The sequence below is a fragment of the Acanthisitta chloris genome, unplaced genomic scaffold (assembly GCF_000695815.1).
Source record: "Acanthisitta chloris isolate BGI_N310 unplaced genomic scaffold, ASM69581v1 scaffold1199, whole genome shotgun sequence".
Lineage (NCBI taxonomy): Eukaryota > Metazoa > Chordata > Aves > Passeriformes > Acanthisittidae > Acanthisitta > Acanthisitta chloris.
Window position 1 is genome coordinate 380 of NW_008691781.1, and position 14,959 is coordinate 15,338.

The following is a 14,959-nucleotide window of genomic DNA, read 5'->3' on the forward strand; positions in this document are numbered from 1 at the left end:
TTAGATTGCCATCCCTCTTCCTGAGACATAGGGAACTCTGAAAGTTTGCTTGGTCCTACTATTTTATAGAGCCCAAATGGAATCCATGAAGTTTCTCAGCATTGTTTTTTATGTTTTGAACCCCATTGACTTGCTCAAGAAAAGTCAGGTAACACAAGGAGGCAGTTTAAGACCTAGGACATGGCTCTGAAAATGAAATTGGATTTCCTAGATGTGCACAGCAAATTGCTGAAGTTCTCATGATAGTACAAATGTTTTTGATAAGTTTCCATCAAATGTAGAAAACTGAGAATGTGAGACAAAGAGGAAAACTTTATTTAGTGGACTAAAACATAGTTTTGCTTGGTTTGTGATAACTCAAAACACAATCCATGTCTTCCACTGATGTACAGTTACCTAGTGACTAGAAACTTCAATCTGGGGAACTGTGTACCACAAAGATGCTGCAAAACTAACTTCACTTGGAACTTCAGAACACTTAATGCCAGAAGTTACTGGTGCTTATTTTACAATTTTTTAGAAAACTTACCTTGATAATCTAAATCATTACTAACTTTTATTTCATGTACCCTAATCAATCTTGGTTTTATGTTCCTTTCCTTGCTTTTCTAGAAGTTTTTTAATGCACTGAGACACGTTACAGTGCTAAAAACAGTGTGGATTTCAAAAGCCAGTGCTGTCCAGAGAAAAGGCAGGTAATAAGTGCTTCCTCCTGATTTTTACTTTGCACATCTCCACTCTCTTGTCTGTTAACACACCATCATAGCAGCCACACTGGGTAATGTTTCTGGCCTGGCCCAGGCTCAGGTTGGACAGTGACCAACACACTCTCTGCAGAAGGGTCAGGGTCAGCATATAGTGCTGTGAGATCACTTCCCAAACTGTAGGAAAGTGACACTCTGGAATTGCCCCAAACTTACATTAGGTCCACATTGTTTTTCCCCCATGAACTTGTTCTCCTTCCTCTTTCTCCCACGTAGCACCAGCAGGCACCATGTCCCATGAGGTGTTTCACAGCTTGTCTGTGGGCTAAGAGCTGCCTCCTGCTAGTTTTGAACTGATGCCCCATATCTCTGTGTTAGGAGAGACATTCAGCAGTGATTCCTTACCTTCTCCAAACTTTTCATGACTTAGGAGGCCAAGAAGCTCTGTGTGTAGCAACAAATGCCTGTCTGGTGCCATCACCTTGGCATTAACCTACAGGTCAATGTGAGCATTTGCTGTCTCTGTCCCTTTGCTCCCAAGTTGTTTGATCTTCCTTCTGTCTTTTACTCCCAGAGTAACTTCTAACTGTTCAGGGGATGTGAAGAGGAAGAAATGAAGTTTGCAATTTCTATTCCTTATAGCAAAGGATGGTTGAGATTTGGGTTGATCTTAGCTTAGCAAAAAACTCACATCACTTTCTTAGCTAGTCCTTATTTTTGTTTCTCCAGATTTTTCAGTGCTAAGTTAAAGTTGTAATTAAAAATTTCCATACTGTCAAAAATAACCCATGTATTGGAAAGTTCTCACCTTGTGTGGCACTTTACTCAACAGCAGACTTACCTTTGTCTTAGAACTGCTACTTTTCCAGGTTTCTGTGTTGGGTTTTGGTTTTCCCAAGTCCCCTGTTTTATTTTCCAGGGCTGGGCGTTGTCAGCCTGGAGTCTGTTTTCATCTCTTCAGCAGGCTCAGATTCCAGAATATGACGGAATTTCGGACTCCAGAACTTCCAAGAATGCCACTTCAGGTGCATGTCCAGTTAGAAATTAAGGAACATACTCATTCCTTGTGGGTAAACTCTAAGAGGTATGGGTTGGATGAGGGCACAGTGAGGTGGACTGAGAACTGGCTGAGCAGCAGATCCCAGAGAGTTGTGATCAGTGTCACAGTTGGGACATGTCTGGTTAGACATCTGTCACTAGTGATGTCCCCCAGAGATCCATACTGGGCCCAGTATTGTTCAGCTTGCTCATCAGTGACTTGGAAAAGGGGACAGAGTTGTCTTCTCAGCAGGTTTGCTGATGATACAAAACTGGGAGGAGTTGCCAATGTCTCAGAAGGTTGTGCTGCCCTTCAGAGGGACCTCGACAGGTTGGAGGGACGAGGCAAAGCAGCACAAACTGAGATTCAACAAGGGCAAATGCAGGTCCTGCCCCTGGGGAGGAATAACCCCAAGCACCAGCACAGGTTGGCACTGACCTGCTGCAGGTCAGCTCCATGGAGGAGGAGCTGGAGGTACTGGTGGACAACAGGCTGTCCATGAGTCAGTGTGTCCTTGTGGCTAAGAGGCCAATGGAGTCCTGGGATGCATTGGGGAGAGCATTGCCAACAGGTCAGGGAGGTGATCCTGTCCCTCTGCTCAGCCCCAGTGAGGCCACACCTGGAGTGTTGTGTCCAGTTCTGCCAGAGGGACGTGGAGCTCCTGGAGCAGTGGAGGGCAACAAAGATGATAAAGGTACTGGAGCACCTCAGTGATGAGGAAAGGCTGGGGGAGTTTGGCCTGTTTGGTCTTGATAAGAGACAAGTGAGAGGGACCTCATGTATTCAGGTGTCTGAAGGGCCAAGAGGATGGATCAGGCTCTTCTCAGTGCTGCAGACCAATAAAACAGCAGAAACTTATGCATAGGAAGTTCCACCTGAATATGAGGAAGAACTTCCCTGTGCAGTGACCAAACAATGAACAGATTTCCAGAGAGGTTGTGGATTCTCCTCACTGGAGATAGTTCAGAACCATCTGGATACAACCCTGAGCTATGAGCTCTAGGGTGACACTGCTCAAGGTGGGACCAGATGACCATTGTGGTCCCATCCAACCTGACTGATTCAAAAAGTGTTTGTTCTTTTTTTCCCAAATCTTCATATTTTTTGTTCTGCTTATTAACTTACAGGAGCTTTGTTTGTACACAAAACTTCTGGCTCCAAGTCACTGTCCAGTTGTAGACTTCCTTATGAAAGCTCCAGATCCTCCAGCTGCTTTGACTGTGAGAAGTGCTGTGCACCTCCTTAAGGTTAGTGAAGGAAGAGATTTAGGTGGGTGTTGGATTTAATTCCATATTTGTGGTGTGGCAACGTGTCTTAGTGACTTCTCTTTGGACTGAAACTGTTTAGTTGCTTAAGGATCCTTTGAATTTTTGTTTTAATTCTGTGTGTGAGGATATGTTTGTCCGTGTTAAGGGACGAGAATGCTTCAAAATCTCACCTCAACCTGTTAATAGCTCGACTTGCTTTGTAGTGTTTGGCAGCAGGTCTAGTTACCATCCTACATTCACACCCTTTCTGCTTCCATTGTAAGTAATTCTCTGCTCTTCCCTTCTCTCCCTCTCCTTTATGGTTGGTTGCAACAGGCAATAGATGCCATGAACCCGTGGGAAGATCTCACCGAACTGGGTTATCGTCTCACTGAGCTCCCAGTCGAGCCAGCCCTGGGCAAAATGGTGTTGTATGCTGTAGTTTTGAAGTGCCTGGATCCTGTGCTCACTATTGCCTGTGCCCTGGCCTGCAGAGACCCCTTTGTGCTCCCTGCCTGGGCCTCTCAGAGACGTGCAGCTATGCTGGGGAGGAAACGCTTTGCTGCAGGGACCTTCAGCGACCACATGGCACTTCTCAGGGCTTTCCAGGTATAGGTCACCCACCAGAGTAAGTCATGCACTAACCAAGTTTGATGCAGATTGAGTCCTTGGAGAAGACTTTGCCTAGTGGATTTTTGTCTGTTGGGCTCTTGAATTTGGGAGGGAACACTTTTTATTGTCAGCTCTTTGGTTGAGGTTTTCAAACCTTGTTCAATTCTGACTGTTCCAACAATGTGTATCCTGCTACACTGATGACTTACAATAATGATCTTTATACTAACTTAATGAGCTTAAAATAACTTCACAGGTTGTTAACAGGTTGCCCATGGAGGCTGTGGCTGCCCCAACCCTGGCAGTGTTCATTCCAGGTTGGCTGAAGCCTTGAGCAACCTGCTCTGGTGGGAGGTGTCCCTGCCCAGGGCAGTAGGTTGGGACTAGATGATCTCTAAGCTCCATTCCAACCTCTAAATTCTATGATTTACACAATGATCACTGTGTTAGTTAAGGGAATGAGTAAAGAGAATCTAGTACTTTAAAAAAATCTGGTTTGATACGTTTCTTTCGGAGTAGTTTTTGCTTTCGTTTTATGGATGTGAATGTAACTTTTTTACATTTTAACTCATGAAATTAATGGGCCAATGTGAACAAAATATTCTTTCTAGGCCTGGCAGAAGGCACGGAGTGATGGCTGGGAGAGAGCCTTCTGTGAGAAGAACTTCCTGTCCCAAGCCACGATGGAAATCATCGTAGGAATGAGAACACAACTGCTTGGCCAGCTCAGGGCCTCAGGTAAACAGCTTGGAAAAAGTGTTAACACACTTTTGGAGTCAAGAGTATACCAATTGTGAGGAGAGTAGTGTTCAGTGTTGTCATTTTCCTTCCTTAACATGGAACAGACCTGTAGACATTGATGCTGGGCATGGGGGAGATGAGGAAATGTGGCTTGGGGGTGGCTGATCTAAGTGCCCTGATTGTTCCACATGCCATTGGCTTTCAGTGAGAGAGAGGTTTCCTTGGTAAATTATGTCCTTGTATTGACAGAGTGATTGTTAGTATAAAACCCCTAACCAGGAAGGATTTCAGGGCAGTGAGTTCTTGGTGCTGTTAAGTTTGTCAATGGTGAAAAATGCAAGAAACTTGTTAGTTCTCTTCAAATTCCTTTTGATAAGCAAAAGTTCTTGGCTACAAGCAAAGAGAGCATGGTGGTTTTGTCCTCTTCTCTCTTCAGGCTTTGTTAGAGCCAGAGGAGGAGCTGATATCCGAGATGTCAATACCAACTCTGAGAACTGGGCTGTGATTAAAGCTGCCCTGGTGGCTGGGATGTATCCCAACCTTGTGCACGTGGACAGGGAGAGCTTGGCCTTGACTGAACCACAGGGGAAGAAAGTGCAATTTCATCCAACTTCTGTGCTCAGACAACCTCAGTGCAAAAAGGTAAGATCACTTTGACTTTCTAGCTCACTGGAAAAAGGGCTCTTTGTTCTGTCAGGTGTTGTAGAAATGGCTCTTCAGAGCTGTCAGTGCTTTAAAAGCAGCACGTGCAGTGAGCACTGCAGGTTTGGACAGTGGTTTTTCTTGCTGGTGGGTAAAGAGTTGGAATTGGTTCATTTCTTGGTGAGTTCAATCAGTCTTTCCAAGCCCAAAATAGTGGGGAAAAAAACTTATAAAACTGTTTTAAAGATGTGACAATCCTTGCTCTGAAACTGATATATATTTAGCTGTGTTTTTGCACCAGAAATCCTTTGCTTCAAAGTGGTAGGAAAATTGGTGAGTCTGGTTCAACTCCCTTGTGCTTTTCTGTTAGTGTTTAGATATTTGTGAGTACTTAAATAAGAAGTATGTTAACACCTAGCTAATCCAGCCCAATCCTTGCTCCTGCACAGATTCCCCCAGCAGATGGACAAGCTGCTGCTATCCGGGCACTTCCTACAAACTGGCTCATATACAATGAGATGACAAGAGCTCACAGGGTAGCAAACATCAGGTGCTGCACTGTTGTAACTTCTGTCACTGTGTCACTCTTCTGTGGACCTGCCAGGTTACCCAGCAATGCTTTGCAGGCACCTCCCTCCTTCCAAGGTATTACTGGAGTTGGAATGTTCCCTTTGGGATGCGTGTGGTGTGGGAGGCTTGTTTTTCAATACATATATGGGCTAATTCTGACAGCACCAGAGCTATAATTCCTCTAGTAGTTCAAGACAGGTTACCCAGGGAGGCTGTGGCTTCTCTGATCCTGATGGTGTTCAACACCAGGTTGGCTAAAGCCTTGAGCAACCTGATCTGGTGAGATACCCCGGCCCAGGGCAGGGGATTGGGGCTGGATGATCTCTCAGGTCCATTCCAACCCTTAAATTCTGTGATTCTAAGACTAGTTTATAGGCTCTGTAACAAATACCTCAATTTTGAGAATCTTTATAAATTCCTAGCCCTAAATTACACTCACACCGTTCTGGACTCTCAGAAATTTCCATATGGTTTGTGAAGAAATAAAAAGTACAGCCCAAATGTCAAGTGATAACACTGATACTGAGAGGTGTAGTAGGTGTGGGTTTTTTCTACAGATTAGTTCATTTGATACTTGGAACCAGATTATTGAAATGAAATTATTTAGGACCCATCAGGATGGCAAAGAGTCACATTGCTCCCAGCTGACATGTGCAATTTCAGGATCAGTTTCTACTGGTAACTTTTAGTGTCAATTCGTTGTGCTCTAGCTGTAAGTAATAGAGAATATATAGAAAGTTCCTTTTTTAGCTTGTTTAAATAGAGCAATGTAAGGATAGAAGCAAAAATAGTCTCTCCTCCTGCCAGTTCTCAAGGAATACTAGTTTGGATCAGAGTTGAAGTTATTTCTGAAGTTTTCCTGTCTTGCTTTTAAACTGTTCCCCTTGAGCTAGTGTTCATGCTGATTGAATTGCACTTTGAAAAATAAGGAATCCTACTTAATAGCCATCATAGAATAATAGAATTTAGGAGTTGGGATAGACCTTAGAGATCATCCAGCCCCAATCCCTGCCCTGGGCAGGGACACCTCCCACCAGAGCAGGCTGCTCAAGGCTCAGCCAACCTGGAATGAAACACTGCCAGGGCTGGGGCAGCCACAGCCTCCCTGGGCAACCTGGGACAGTGTCTCACCACCCTCACAGGGAAAACTTCTGCCTAAGATCTAATCTCAAATCTCCCTCCTTCAGTTTGAACCCATTACCCCTTGTCCTATCCCTGCAGTCCCTAACACAGAGTCCCTCTCTGGCTCCTTGTAGGCCCTTCAGAGATTGAAAAGTTGTTCTGAGGTCTCCACACAACCTTCTCTTCTCCAGGCTGAACAGCCTCAACTCCCTCAGCCTGTCCTTGTAGGCAAGATGCCATGTATATATGTTTTTTTTTTTCCTTGGTGTATTTATAAAGCTGCTGTTTCACTGGGAAATGGAGCCCTGTGTGGTTTTACAAGCAGCTTCAGGCAGGAGTTGGGTAATGGTTTGTTGATGTTGATGAGGGTACAGAGGTTGTCAGTCCCATCAGTGCAGGTGTTGGTATGGCAGTGCCTTCAGGAGGTCAGGCTGCTTGAGTTCTACCTGAAACAAAGACACTTTGCTGAGGTGTTTGTGCACAAAAAAACCCAAAAAACCACAAGTAATTGTATTTTAAAATCTGTTTTAGGAGAAAAATTAATTTATTGCTGGTAATACAGTAGTGTTCAGGTGTCTGTGTGGGAATAATAAAACTGTTAACGCTCCTCTGCTGTTTGGTTCAGGGGATGGAATGTCTAATGACAGCAGTGACAGTGAGATGGAGGACTCATCTGCTCATCTGGCACTGCTGAAGTTAGATGAATGGCTCCATCTCAAACTGGACCCCGAAGTAAGTCATGGATCACTTTCATGCTTGTTCTTTGGAGAAGGATGTTTATGTCCTATCATCCTAAAAATATTCCTGAAACATTAGAGGAACCAAGGATGGTTGTCACAGTCATTTGGGTCTCTCAGATTTGCAGCACTCCATGGTTTAACTTTTATTTCATGAGCTCATCAAGACACAAACAAATGAGCTCCATCCCCTCATGCCCAGACTAGTCTGTTGAATGAATTCCTGTAGTCAACATCCAGACTGTAGTAAGGTTTGGAACTTTACCACCCATCGCTCTCACTTCTTGCCCCTGTGAAGAAGAAGGACAAAACCAAACCAGTGACCCTCCCCAGTGATGAGAGTGTTCATCTCTCCTGTCCTTGGACAGGGACACTGTGACAGAGGACAGCAGGAAACCTCAGCAGCCTCAGCTTCAACAGCTTTTGGAGCAGTTTGCTGGTTTATCCCAGAAGATAATGCTGCAGGGGACAGGTGATAATGGCTACATAATGGCCCTTCAGCTCTTCCTGCCCTGCCTGTGTGGTATTCCCAGCACACATCAGGCCTTAGCATGAGCTGGGGGAGCCAAAATCTGAGCAGGAGTTGAAAGAACAGTCCCATTGACATGTTGTGTATCTCCTTCTCTGAGAGGATGAGTAAAGTTGGATCAAAAAGGAGCCCTTGAAGCTGAAGTGGCTGAAAGAAAGTTGTCAGGTTTTAGAAAGAGGAAAAAAACACCTTGGAAATAGAAGTCTTGAGGTGGTTGAGGAGCTGTGGTAGGAGGTGGAGTAGTTTATGGGTAAGGAAATACTTCACCTATCAGATCTAGTCATAGAACTGTCTCTCCTAGAAGATGGTCAAAAGTGTGATTTTGGTTTTTAAGGGAGGCATTTCTGATAACATGAGAATTATAGTCTTCTAAATTCACTCACTTGAGCAGAAGTCTGTAAGAAAAAATACATCACTTAGAGCACTTTTCCCTCAGGTATGAGCAAAGAGTGCTGGAATATAGACAGAATCAAGCAGAAGGGCATAAAGCAATAAAAGACTGGGGATTTTTTTCTTGAAAAGATAAAATACTGCAGCGAAAATTAAAAACTTCTGTGGGCTTAGAATGCAGTTTTAAGTGTGGTACAGAGCTGAGTGCAATGTTTGAAAAGAAGCTGGAACTTAACAGTTTAATTTCAATGTGAGCTTTTCTCCCCCTCCTGGGGCCTCAGTTTTGCCTCTCCATGTGCACCCTGTTCATTGTAGAGTGCCAGATGTTGCCTGATGGAGCAGACATAGGGTCTCCTCACCTGCCTGGTCTGGTTAGTGGCTAACAGCACTGGAATTTGTTGCAGGCTGCTGGTTTGATGCTACAGCTCAGACAAAAGTGGCACAGCTTGTTTCTGCGGCGGATGCAAGCTCCTTCTAAACCATGGTCTCAGGTCGATGAAACCATTGTCAGAACAATCACAGCTATTTTAAGTGCTGAAGAACAGTCTGCAGGTTTGCAGCAGCCTTCAGGAATTGGGCAGAGACCAAGACCTGTGCCTTGTGAAGAGCTTCCTTCAGCATCTACATGGAGATCGAGCTACAGTAGGAAAAGCTCAGCAGAAACTGAATTCTCTGACTCCTCCAATACTGAAAAGTAAGATGTTGAGGTTTTCTAGACACTGTAGGTTGTGATTTGTTTTGCTACAAAAGCATCACTTGTTTTCTGCTAGTAATAAGAAGGAAGAAACGATAGAAATGAAAGTTGAAAGGTTTTTGCTACTGTCCCATGCTGTGCTGGAGTTGTGATTTCACTACAGAGTGTTGAAAGGTGTTTGAGGGAACAGTCAGGAATATTGTCCATGAATTGTGATCTTTGGGAAGTAGCAGAAGAGGTTTAACCATAGCATCCAAAACCAGTGCTTCATGTGTTCTGGAATTACTGGAATTACATGGTCAGGCAGTAGTAGAGAGATGGATCTAAATTGTTCTGTGACCTCTTACGAAGCTTGTGGTGTGTCCTGGCTCTACTTTTTTTAGAGTTTTGATGAAATCTGCGGCTCCTGTACTTCAGCAGCCAAAGAAACACAAAGAAAAAGACATTTTGCACTCCAAGGGAGCAGATCAAACATCACTGAAGGCGACAGACAGCAGTAGCTCCCCCAGCCCTTGTTCTGCTGCTCCTTCTCCCATCTCTGGAAAGGTAGAGCTCTTATTATTACTCTGCTCTTCAAAAGTAATAGGATTTCTTGCTGATACCTTTCTGCAACTATCAGGTATTATATGGATGAAGAACCTAATTTAGCTTTTGTTTACAGCAGCTGCATAATCCTTATTCCTGGAATTTAGAATCTAGGCTAAATATCCTTGTTAGACTAGTTTAACACAGTGAAAATCTTATCCTTTGCAGACTGCTGAGGTAAAGCTGTCCAAAATATAAAAGATCAGTTATTTTATTGAATCATCTCATAAACAGTGAAAGTGTTCCCCTCATCCATTTTAAAACCAAGTCAGGACCAACTGATGGATTCTATTCTTGCAGAATCTGGGGCAGGGGGTGAGGAGGAGCCTAGTGAAAAGATTATGTGTGTAAAACTTTCAGACTAAAGGCTGGTTTATTTCATTGTCTTTTTTAATTTCATTGCCTTTTTCCAGGGTTCCAAATCTCCTTCCTCAAGACCGAATACACCAGTTCGGTACTTCATAATGAAAAGTAGCAACATGCAAAACCTTGTTATTTCTCAGCAGAAGGGCATGTGGTCCACCACACCCAGCAATGAACGAAAACTGAACTCAGCTTTCTGGGAGAGCAGCAGGGTTTACTTAATATTTTCTGTGCAAGGGTCTGGACACTTTCAGGTGAGTCACAGAACCATAGAATCATAGAATTTAGGGGTTGGAATGGACCTTACAGATCATCCAGCCCCAACTCCCTGCCCTGGGCAGGGACACCTCCCACCAGAGCAGGTTGCTCAAGGCAAATCCAACCTGGAATGAAACACTGCCAGGGTTGGGGCAGCCACAGCCTCCCTGGGCAACCTGGGACAGTGTCTCACCACCCTCACAGGGAAAAACTTTTTTCTCACATCCAACCTAGACTTTCCCTCCTTCAGTTTGAACCCATTGCTCCTTGTCCTGTCCCTGCAGTTCCTAACACAGAGTCCCTCTCTGGCTCCTTGTAGGCCCTTCAGAGATTGAAAAGTTGTGCTGAGGTCTCCACACAACCTTCTCTTCTCCAGGCTGAACAGCCCCAACTCCCTCAGCCTGTCCTCACAGTGGAGATGCTCCAATCCTCTTAGCAACTTTGTGGCCTCCTCTGGACTTGCTCCAACAGTTCCATGTCCTTCTCATGTTGAGGACACCAGAACTGTGTGCAGTATCCCAGGTGGGGCCTCACCAGAGCAGAGTAGAGGGGGAGTTTCACCTCCTTTGAGCTCCTGCCACACTCTTTGGATGCAGCTCAGGATTCAGTTGGCTTTCTGGGCTGAGCACACACTGCAGCTCATGGGGAGCTTCTCATCCACTGTTAGTCCTTAGCTACCAGTGAATATTACTGTGGTTGATGGTTAGGGGAGTGCAGCAAATGACTGTGCAGCTTGGAGGGCTTTGCTGACCTTCTGCTGAGTGGTCACATGGAAATGACTCTGCTGAGGAAATAATACTTCATTCTCTTCTTTGTTTGAGCTCAGTTTGTCCCTCAAAGTCTAGGACAAAACATCAGGAGTCAGAATAACATTTATACCCTACGTTAATCCTTAAAAACAACAAAAAATCCAAACAAAGCAGAGTTTTGCTGCTCTTTGCATGCCAAAATAGATATGGTAAGTGAACAAGGAGTTAAAGTCAAGTCACAGTTTTCTAAAACCAGAAAAGCCAGAGGTGTCTGTATTGCAGATTTTAACAAAAACTTTTGTCTGAACTGTAGTTTGTGGTTAGGAAGCTGGAATGTTCTGGCCAGGATTAGTCCATGGCTGTATCTTGACTTCAGATTTAGTGGGATATTTATCAACAGTTGGTTGACAAACTTGTGGCCAGTTTGAAAGTAAAGACTTGACCTGGTAGTGCAGAGCTGCAGGTTAGCTGCACTGCAGAGCAGCTAAACTCGATTGTTCCACTCCAAGTTCAACTTCCCTTGTTCTGACTTTGTAGATGTCAACATTTTAGAAGACACAACTCCATGGCAAAATCACTTTGAAGCTAGTTGGAACATTTCATGTGCAGTCAGTTACTTCATTCCAGCATGAGCAGTTATGCTCTCGTGATGTCTCTTCTGTCATAGCTCAATTTTTTTTTCCCCAGGGCTTTGCCAGGATGTGTTCAGACATAGGATGTGAGAAGAGTCAGGACTGGGGGTCTGCCAGTTTTGGAGGTGTGTTCCAGGTGGAGTGGATCCGGAAGGAAAGCATTCCCTTTCAGTTTGCTCACCATTTGGTCAACCCTTGGAATGACAATAAGAAAGTACAGATGAGCAGGGATGGCCAGGTAAGGTTGTTCTCTTCTGTATCTCTACTTGGTAGAGCTTATTGTGTTTGTTTTTTTGCTTGGTCAGCCCTGACCTTTCTCTCCACTCTGCTCATACATCTGATAACCTGAGTCCCAGTTCAGGGGTGCACATTGTGCCTCCTGCTAAGGCAGAGTTACTGCTGAAGTAGTGCAGATATTTGTCATTACAGCACTGACTTTTCTGTAAAGCCTGAAGAGAACCTTGAGATTTGAGGCAGAATAAAGCTTAGGGCAGTTGTCCAGTTTGTCTAAGCTACAGGCAACTGCCACAGATGGAAGAGAACTGGCACAAGAGTTCTCTCTGACAGTTCCTGCCTTCTCCCCAGTCCCCTCCAAAACATGGACTTGATAGAAAATTCTGGAGCTAAACGTTTCTGTATGATCTTCTCCCTCCTTCCCCCAAACCTTCCCAGTTTTAAGCATAGGGAAAGGAGAGTGGCTCATGGTGGAGTTGACAGTATTGCTCATCTACGTGGCTCTTAAGACCTAAAGAGTCTTAAAAACAAGTGATATTAATGTCTCTGACTCCCCCAAGAGCCACTGCATTACCTGTGATCTGCCTTTCCACCTTCTCCACCAACCTTGATGGAGTTAAACCTAAGAGATGTGGAGAATAATGGGCTTTACTTAGTGACCTGTGGAAGACACAAAAGTATGTGGGACATCTCTCATGGTGTTCACTCAGAGTTCTTTGCTTGTGAACTGTGAATGGAAAACCCCACACAGCCTGTGGGCCTGGCTGGTGTCTGAAAGCTTGTGTCTCCTGCTGAGCCTGAGCAAGAAAAGCTTCCTGTGGGGGGAATTCTGACATAGGCCTCAATAGCAGAAGGAACAAGCTCTTCCAGAGAGGCTGAAAACAATCACCTCATCTAACAAGTCTGTAAGAAAGACTTCGTGTATGTTCAGCACAAACAACTTTTCTTTGTAAGAAATACTTTGTGTATGTTCAGCACAAACAACTTTTCTCTAATTCCCTGCTCATTTCTAGGAGCTGGAACCCCAAGTTGGAGAGCAGTTGCTGCAGCTGTGGGACTCTATTCCTTTGGTAGGGAAAAACTCAACTGACTGAGCATGTCAGGTGAAGTTACTTCATGCACTGCTCACTGGTTTGTGGTAGAGGAAACTGCCATTACGGTACTGTTTTCCTTGGTAGCTGGTGGAAGACCAGGTACACTTAGTGCTAAATATTGTCTTCCTTTTGGTTTTCTTGTTCAGTTGTGGTTGTTGAAACATCAGCCCTGAGCCCTAGAACGAGTCTGTGGTATAAAGATGAGGAAGGTGGTGCAGCAGTTCCTGGCATTGTGCAGTTAGCAGTGGGAACATAAGAGGGAAATGTGTTGGTTTCAGTGTTCCCTTGTCTTAGCAAATATCCTAAGGTTACTCACCAACCTGGTTTTGATTGTTTTTTACAGTGGTGTGTGGTTGGGATTTCAAAACATGGTTGAGAACTAAGTGTGAAACAATGGAGCACAAACAAGTTGTTTCTTGGTTTAAAATAGCACAGCACAGTTTAAATGTGCAGTTCATATTTCATGCTTTCTCAGCCCAGGATGAGAGGAGAATGTTGGTACATAAATCCTGCAGTTTGCTTAAAAATACATCTAGATATCTCCAAAGAGGTTGGAAGGTTCCATAAGTGTCTGTTGAACTTGTGTATGCAGAGAGAGCAGGATATGTTCATACAAACAACGAGGAAACTGGAGAATGTGGATCTTTAACTTAGAGAAGGGAAGGGAGGATGAGACTTTGAGTGGGTTGGGCCAGTGATGTTTCCAGTTTCCATTACTTTTGGCCTCTGAAAGGTACTCACACTTTCACAAACTGAAAGTCTTTCAGAGTTCTGTGACCAAACACTGTTCTAACAGTTCACTATCAACAAAAAATAAAAAATACTTCTCAGCACAACTTTGTCATTTGATGTAGTTTTCATGCTTGCTTCTTATGCTTTGTCTTTCAAGTTGTTTCTTCTTCCATACCATAAACTGTCTTTATCTGAACCTGTGAATTTTGTCACTTCTCCCCTCCCAATTCCCTCCCCCACCCCACTGGAGGGCAGTGAGTGAAGGGCTGTGTGGGCTCAGCTGCTCACCAGGCTTAAACCACAAGAAACACCTAACAAGGGCTGCTCAGAAGCATGGAGAGAGAGTTTGAACGTGGCCTGTAGTGACAGACAAGAGGTGGTGGCCTTCAACTGAAGGTGTGACTTAGATTTGCCACACAGAAAGCATTTTTTCCAATGAGAGTGGTGAGACACTGGCACAGGTGATTTAGATTTGCCACACAGAAAAACATGAGAGTGGTGAGACACTGGCACAGGTCACCCAGGTACATTGGGATGCCCATTCCTGGAAGGGTTCAAGGCCATGTTGGAGCAACTTGGTCTAGTGGAAGACACCTCAGCAGATGTTCAGGTGAGTCCCTAATGCCATGGGGATGGGCTCAAGGCTGGGGATGGGTCTTCTCTGCAGGACATCAGCTGTGCTGCAGAATGAAATTGTGGTGATGAGCATGAGTTTGGACTCTTAGGTTTGGACTCTGCTTTTCCCAATCCGGGCACTTCTCCAGGCTCCCCTGCAGCTCCAGCCCCAGATGATACAACATTCTCACTCTCCCATTTCCATCTGTTCTTCCATGGAATGTTCCATACCATGAACTGGCTGGGGCTATCTCAAACAGCCCCTGTGGTGTTCAGGGGCTGGAAATGCCCCACCAGAGTGGCTTCCCCTTCCCTGGACTCTCCTGAGTCAGTGTTCTGCAGTTCTCTAATCAATGAGGCACAAAGCAGACCCAGCCAAAAGGAAACTCTTCCAGGTGACTGAAGATTCCTCGGGAACATTCAATGCAAACAGCCAAGGCAGGTGCCAGAAATGTTTTCCCACTGCCCCACAGCAGCTCCCTTCTCTCTGCTCAGTGTCCTGTAAGGATGGAACCTTCTCCCTGGCCCTGGGAATGTCAGCAGAGAATTGAACCACTGTCACTGCTCTGTGCCCACGTGGGTCACAGCTGACAGTGCCTCGGAGCCAGGACAGGAGCACAGGACACTTGGGTGTGAAGGTCACATCCTGCTCAGGGACAGCACTGGGCTG

At 44.8% G+C, this 14,959-nt stretch overlaps 1 protein-coding gene across 1 annotated transcript; it reads left to right on the forward strand.

The window, feature by feature from the left end:
* Nucleotides 1–612: 612 nt before the first annotated feature.
* On the forward strand, nucleotides 613–12,942 carry LOC103809510 (YTH domain-containing protein 2-like; the record flags this gene model as incomplete). Its single annotated transcript, XM_009082345.1, has 13 exons — nucleotides 613–695; nucleotides 1,624–1,729; nucleotides 2,871–2,990; nucleotides 3,327–3,599; nucleotides 4,214–4,340; nucleotides 4,780–4,985; nucleotides 5,435–5,630; nucleotides 7,303–7,409; nucleotides 8,738–9,027; nucleotides 9,411–9,573; nucleotides 10,026–10,229; nucleotides 11,670–11,852; nucleotides 12,862–12,942. Coding segments are annotated over 13 exons (2,139 nt in total), but the record flags the coding sequence as incomplete, so codon positions are not given.
* Nucleotides 12,943–14,959: the final 2,017 nt, after the last annotated feature.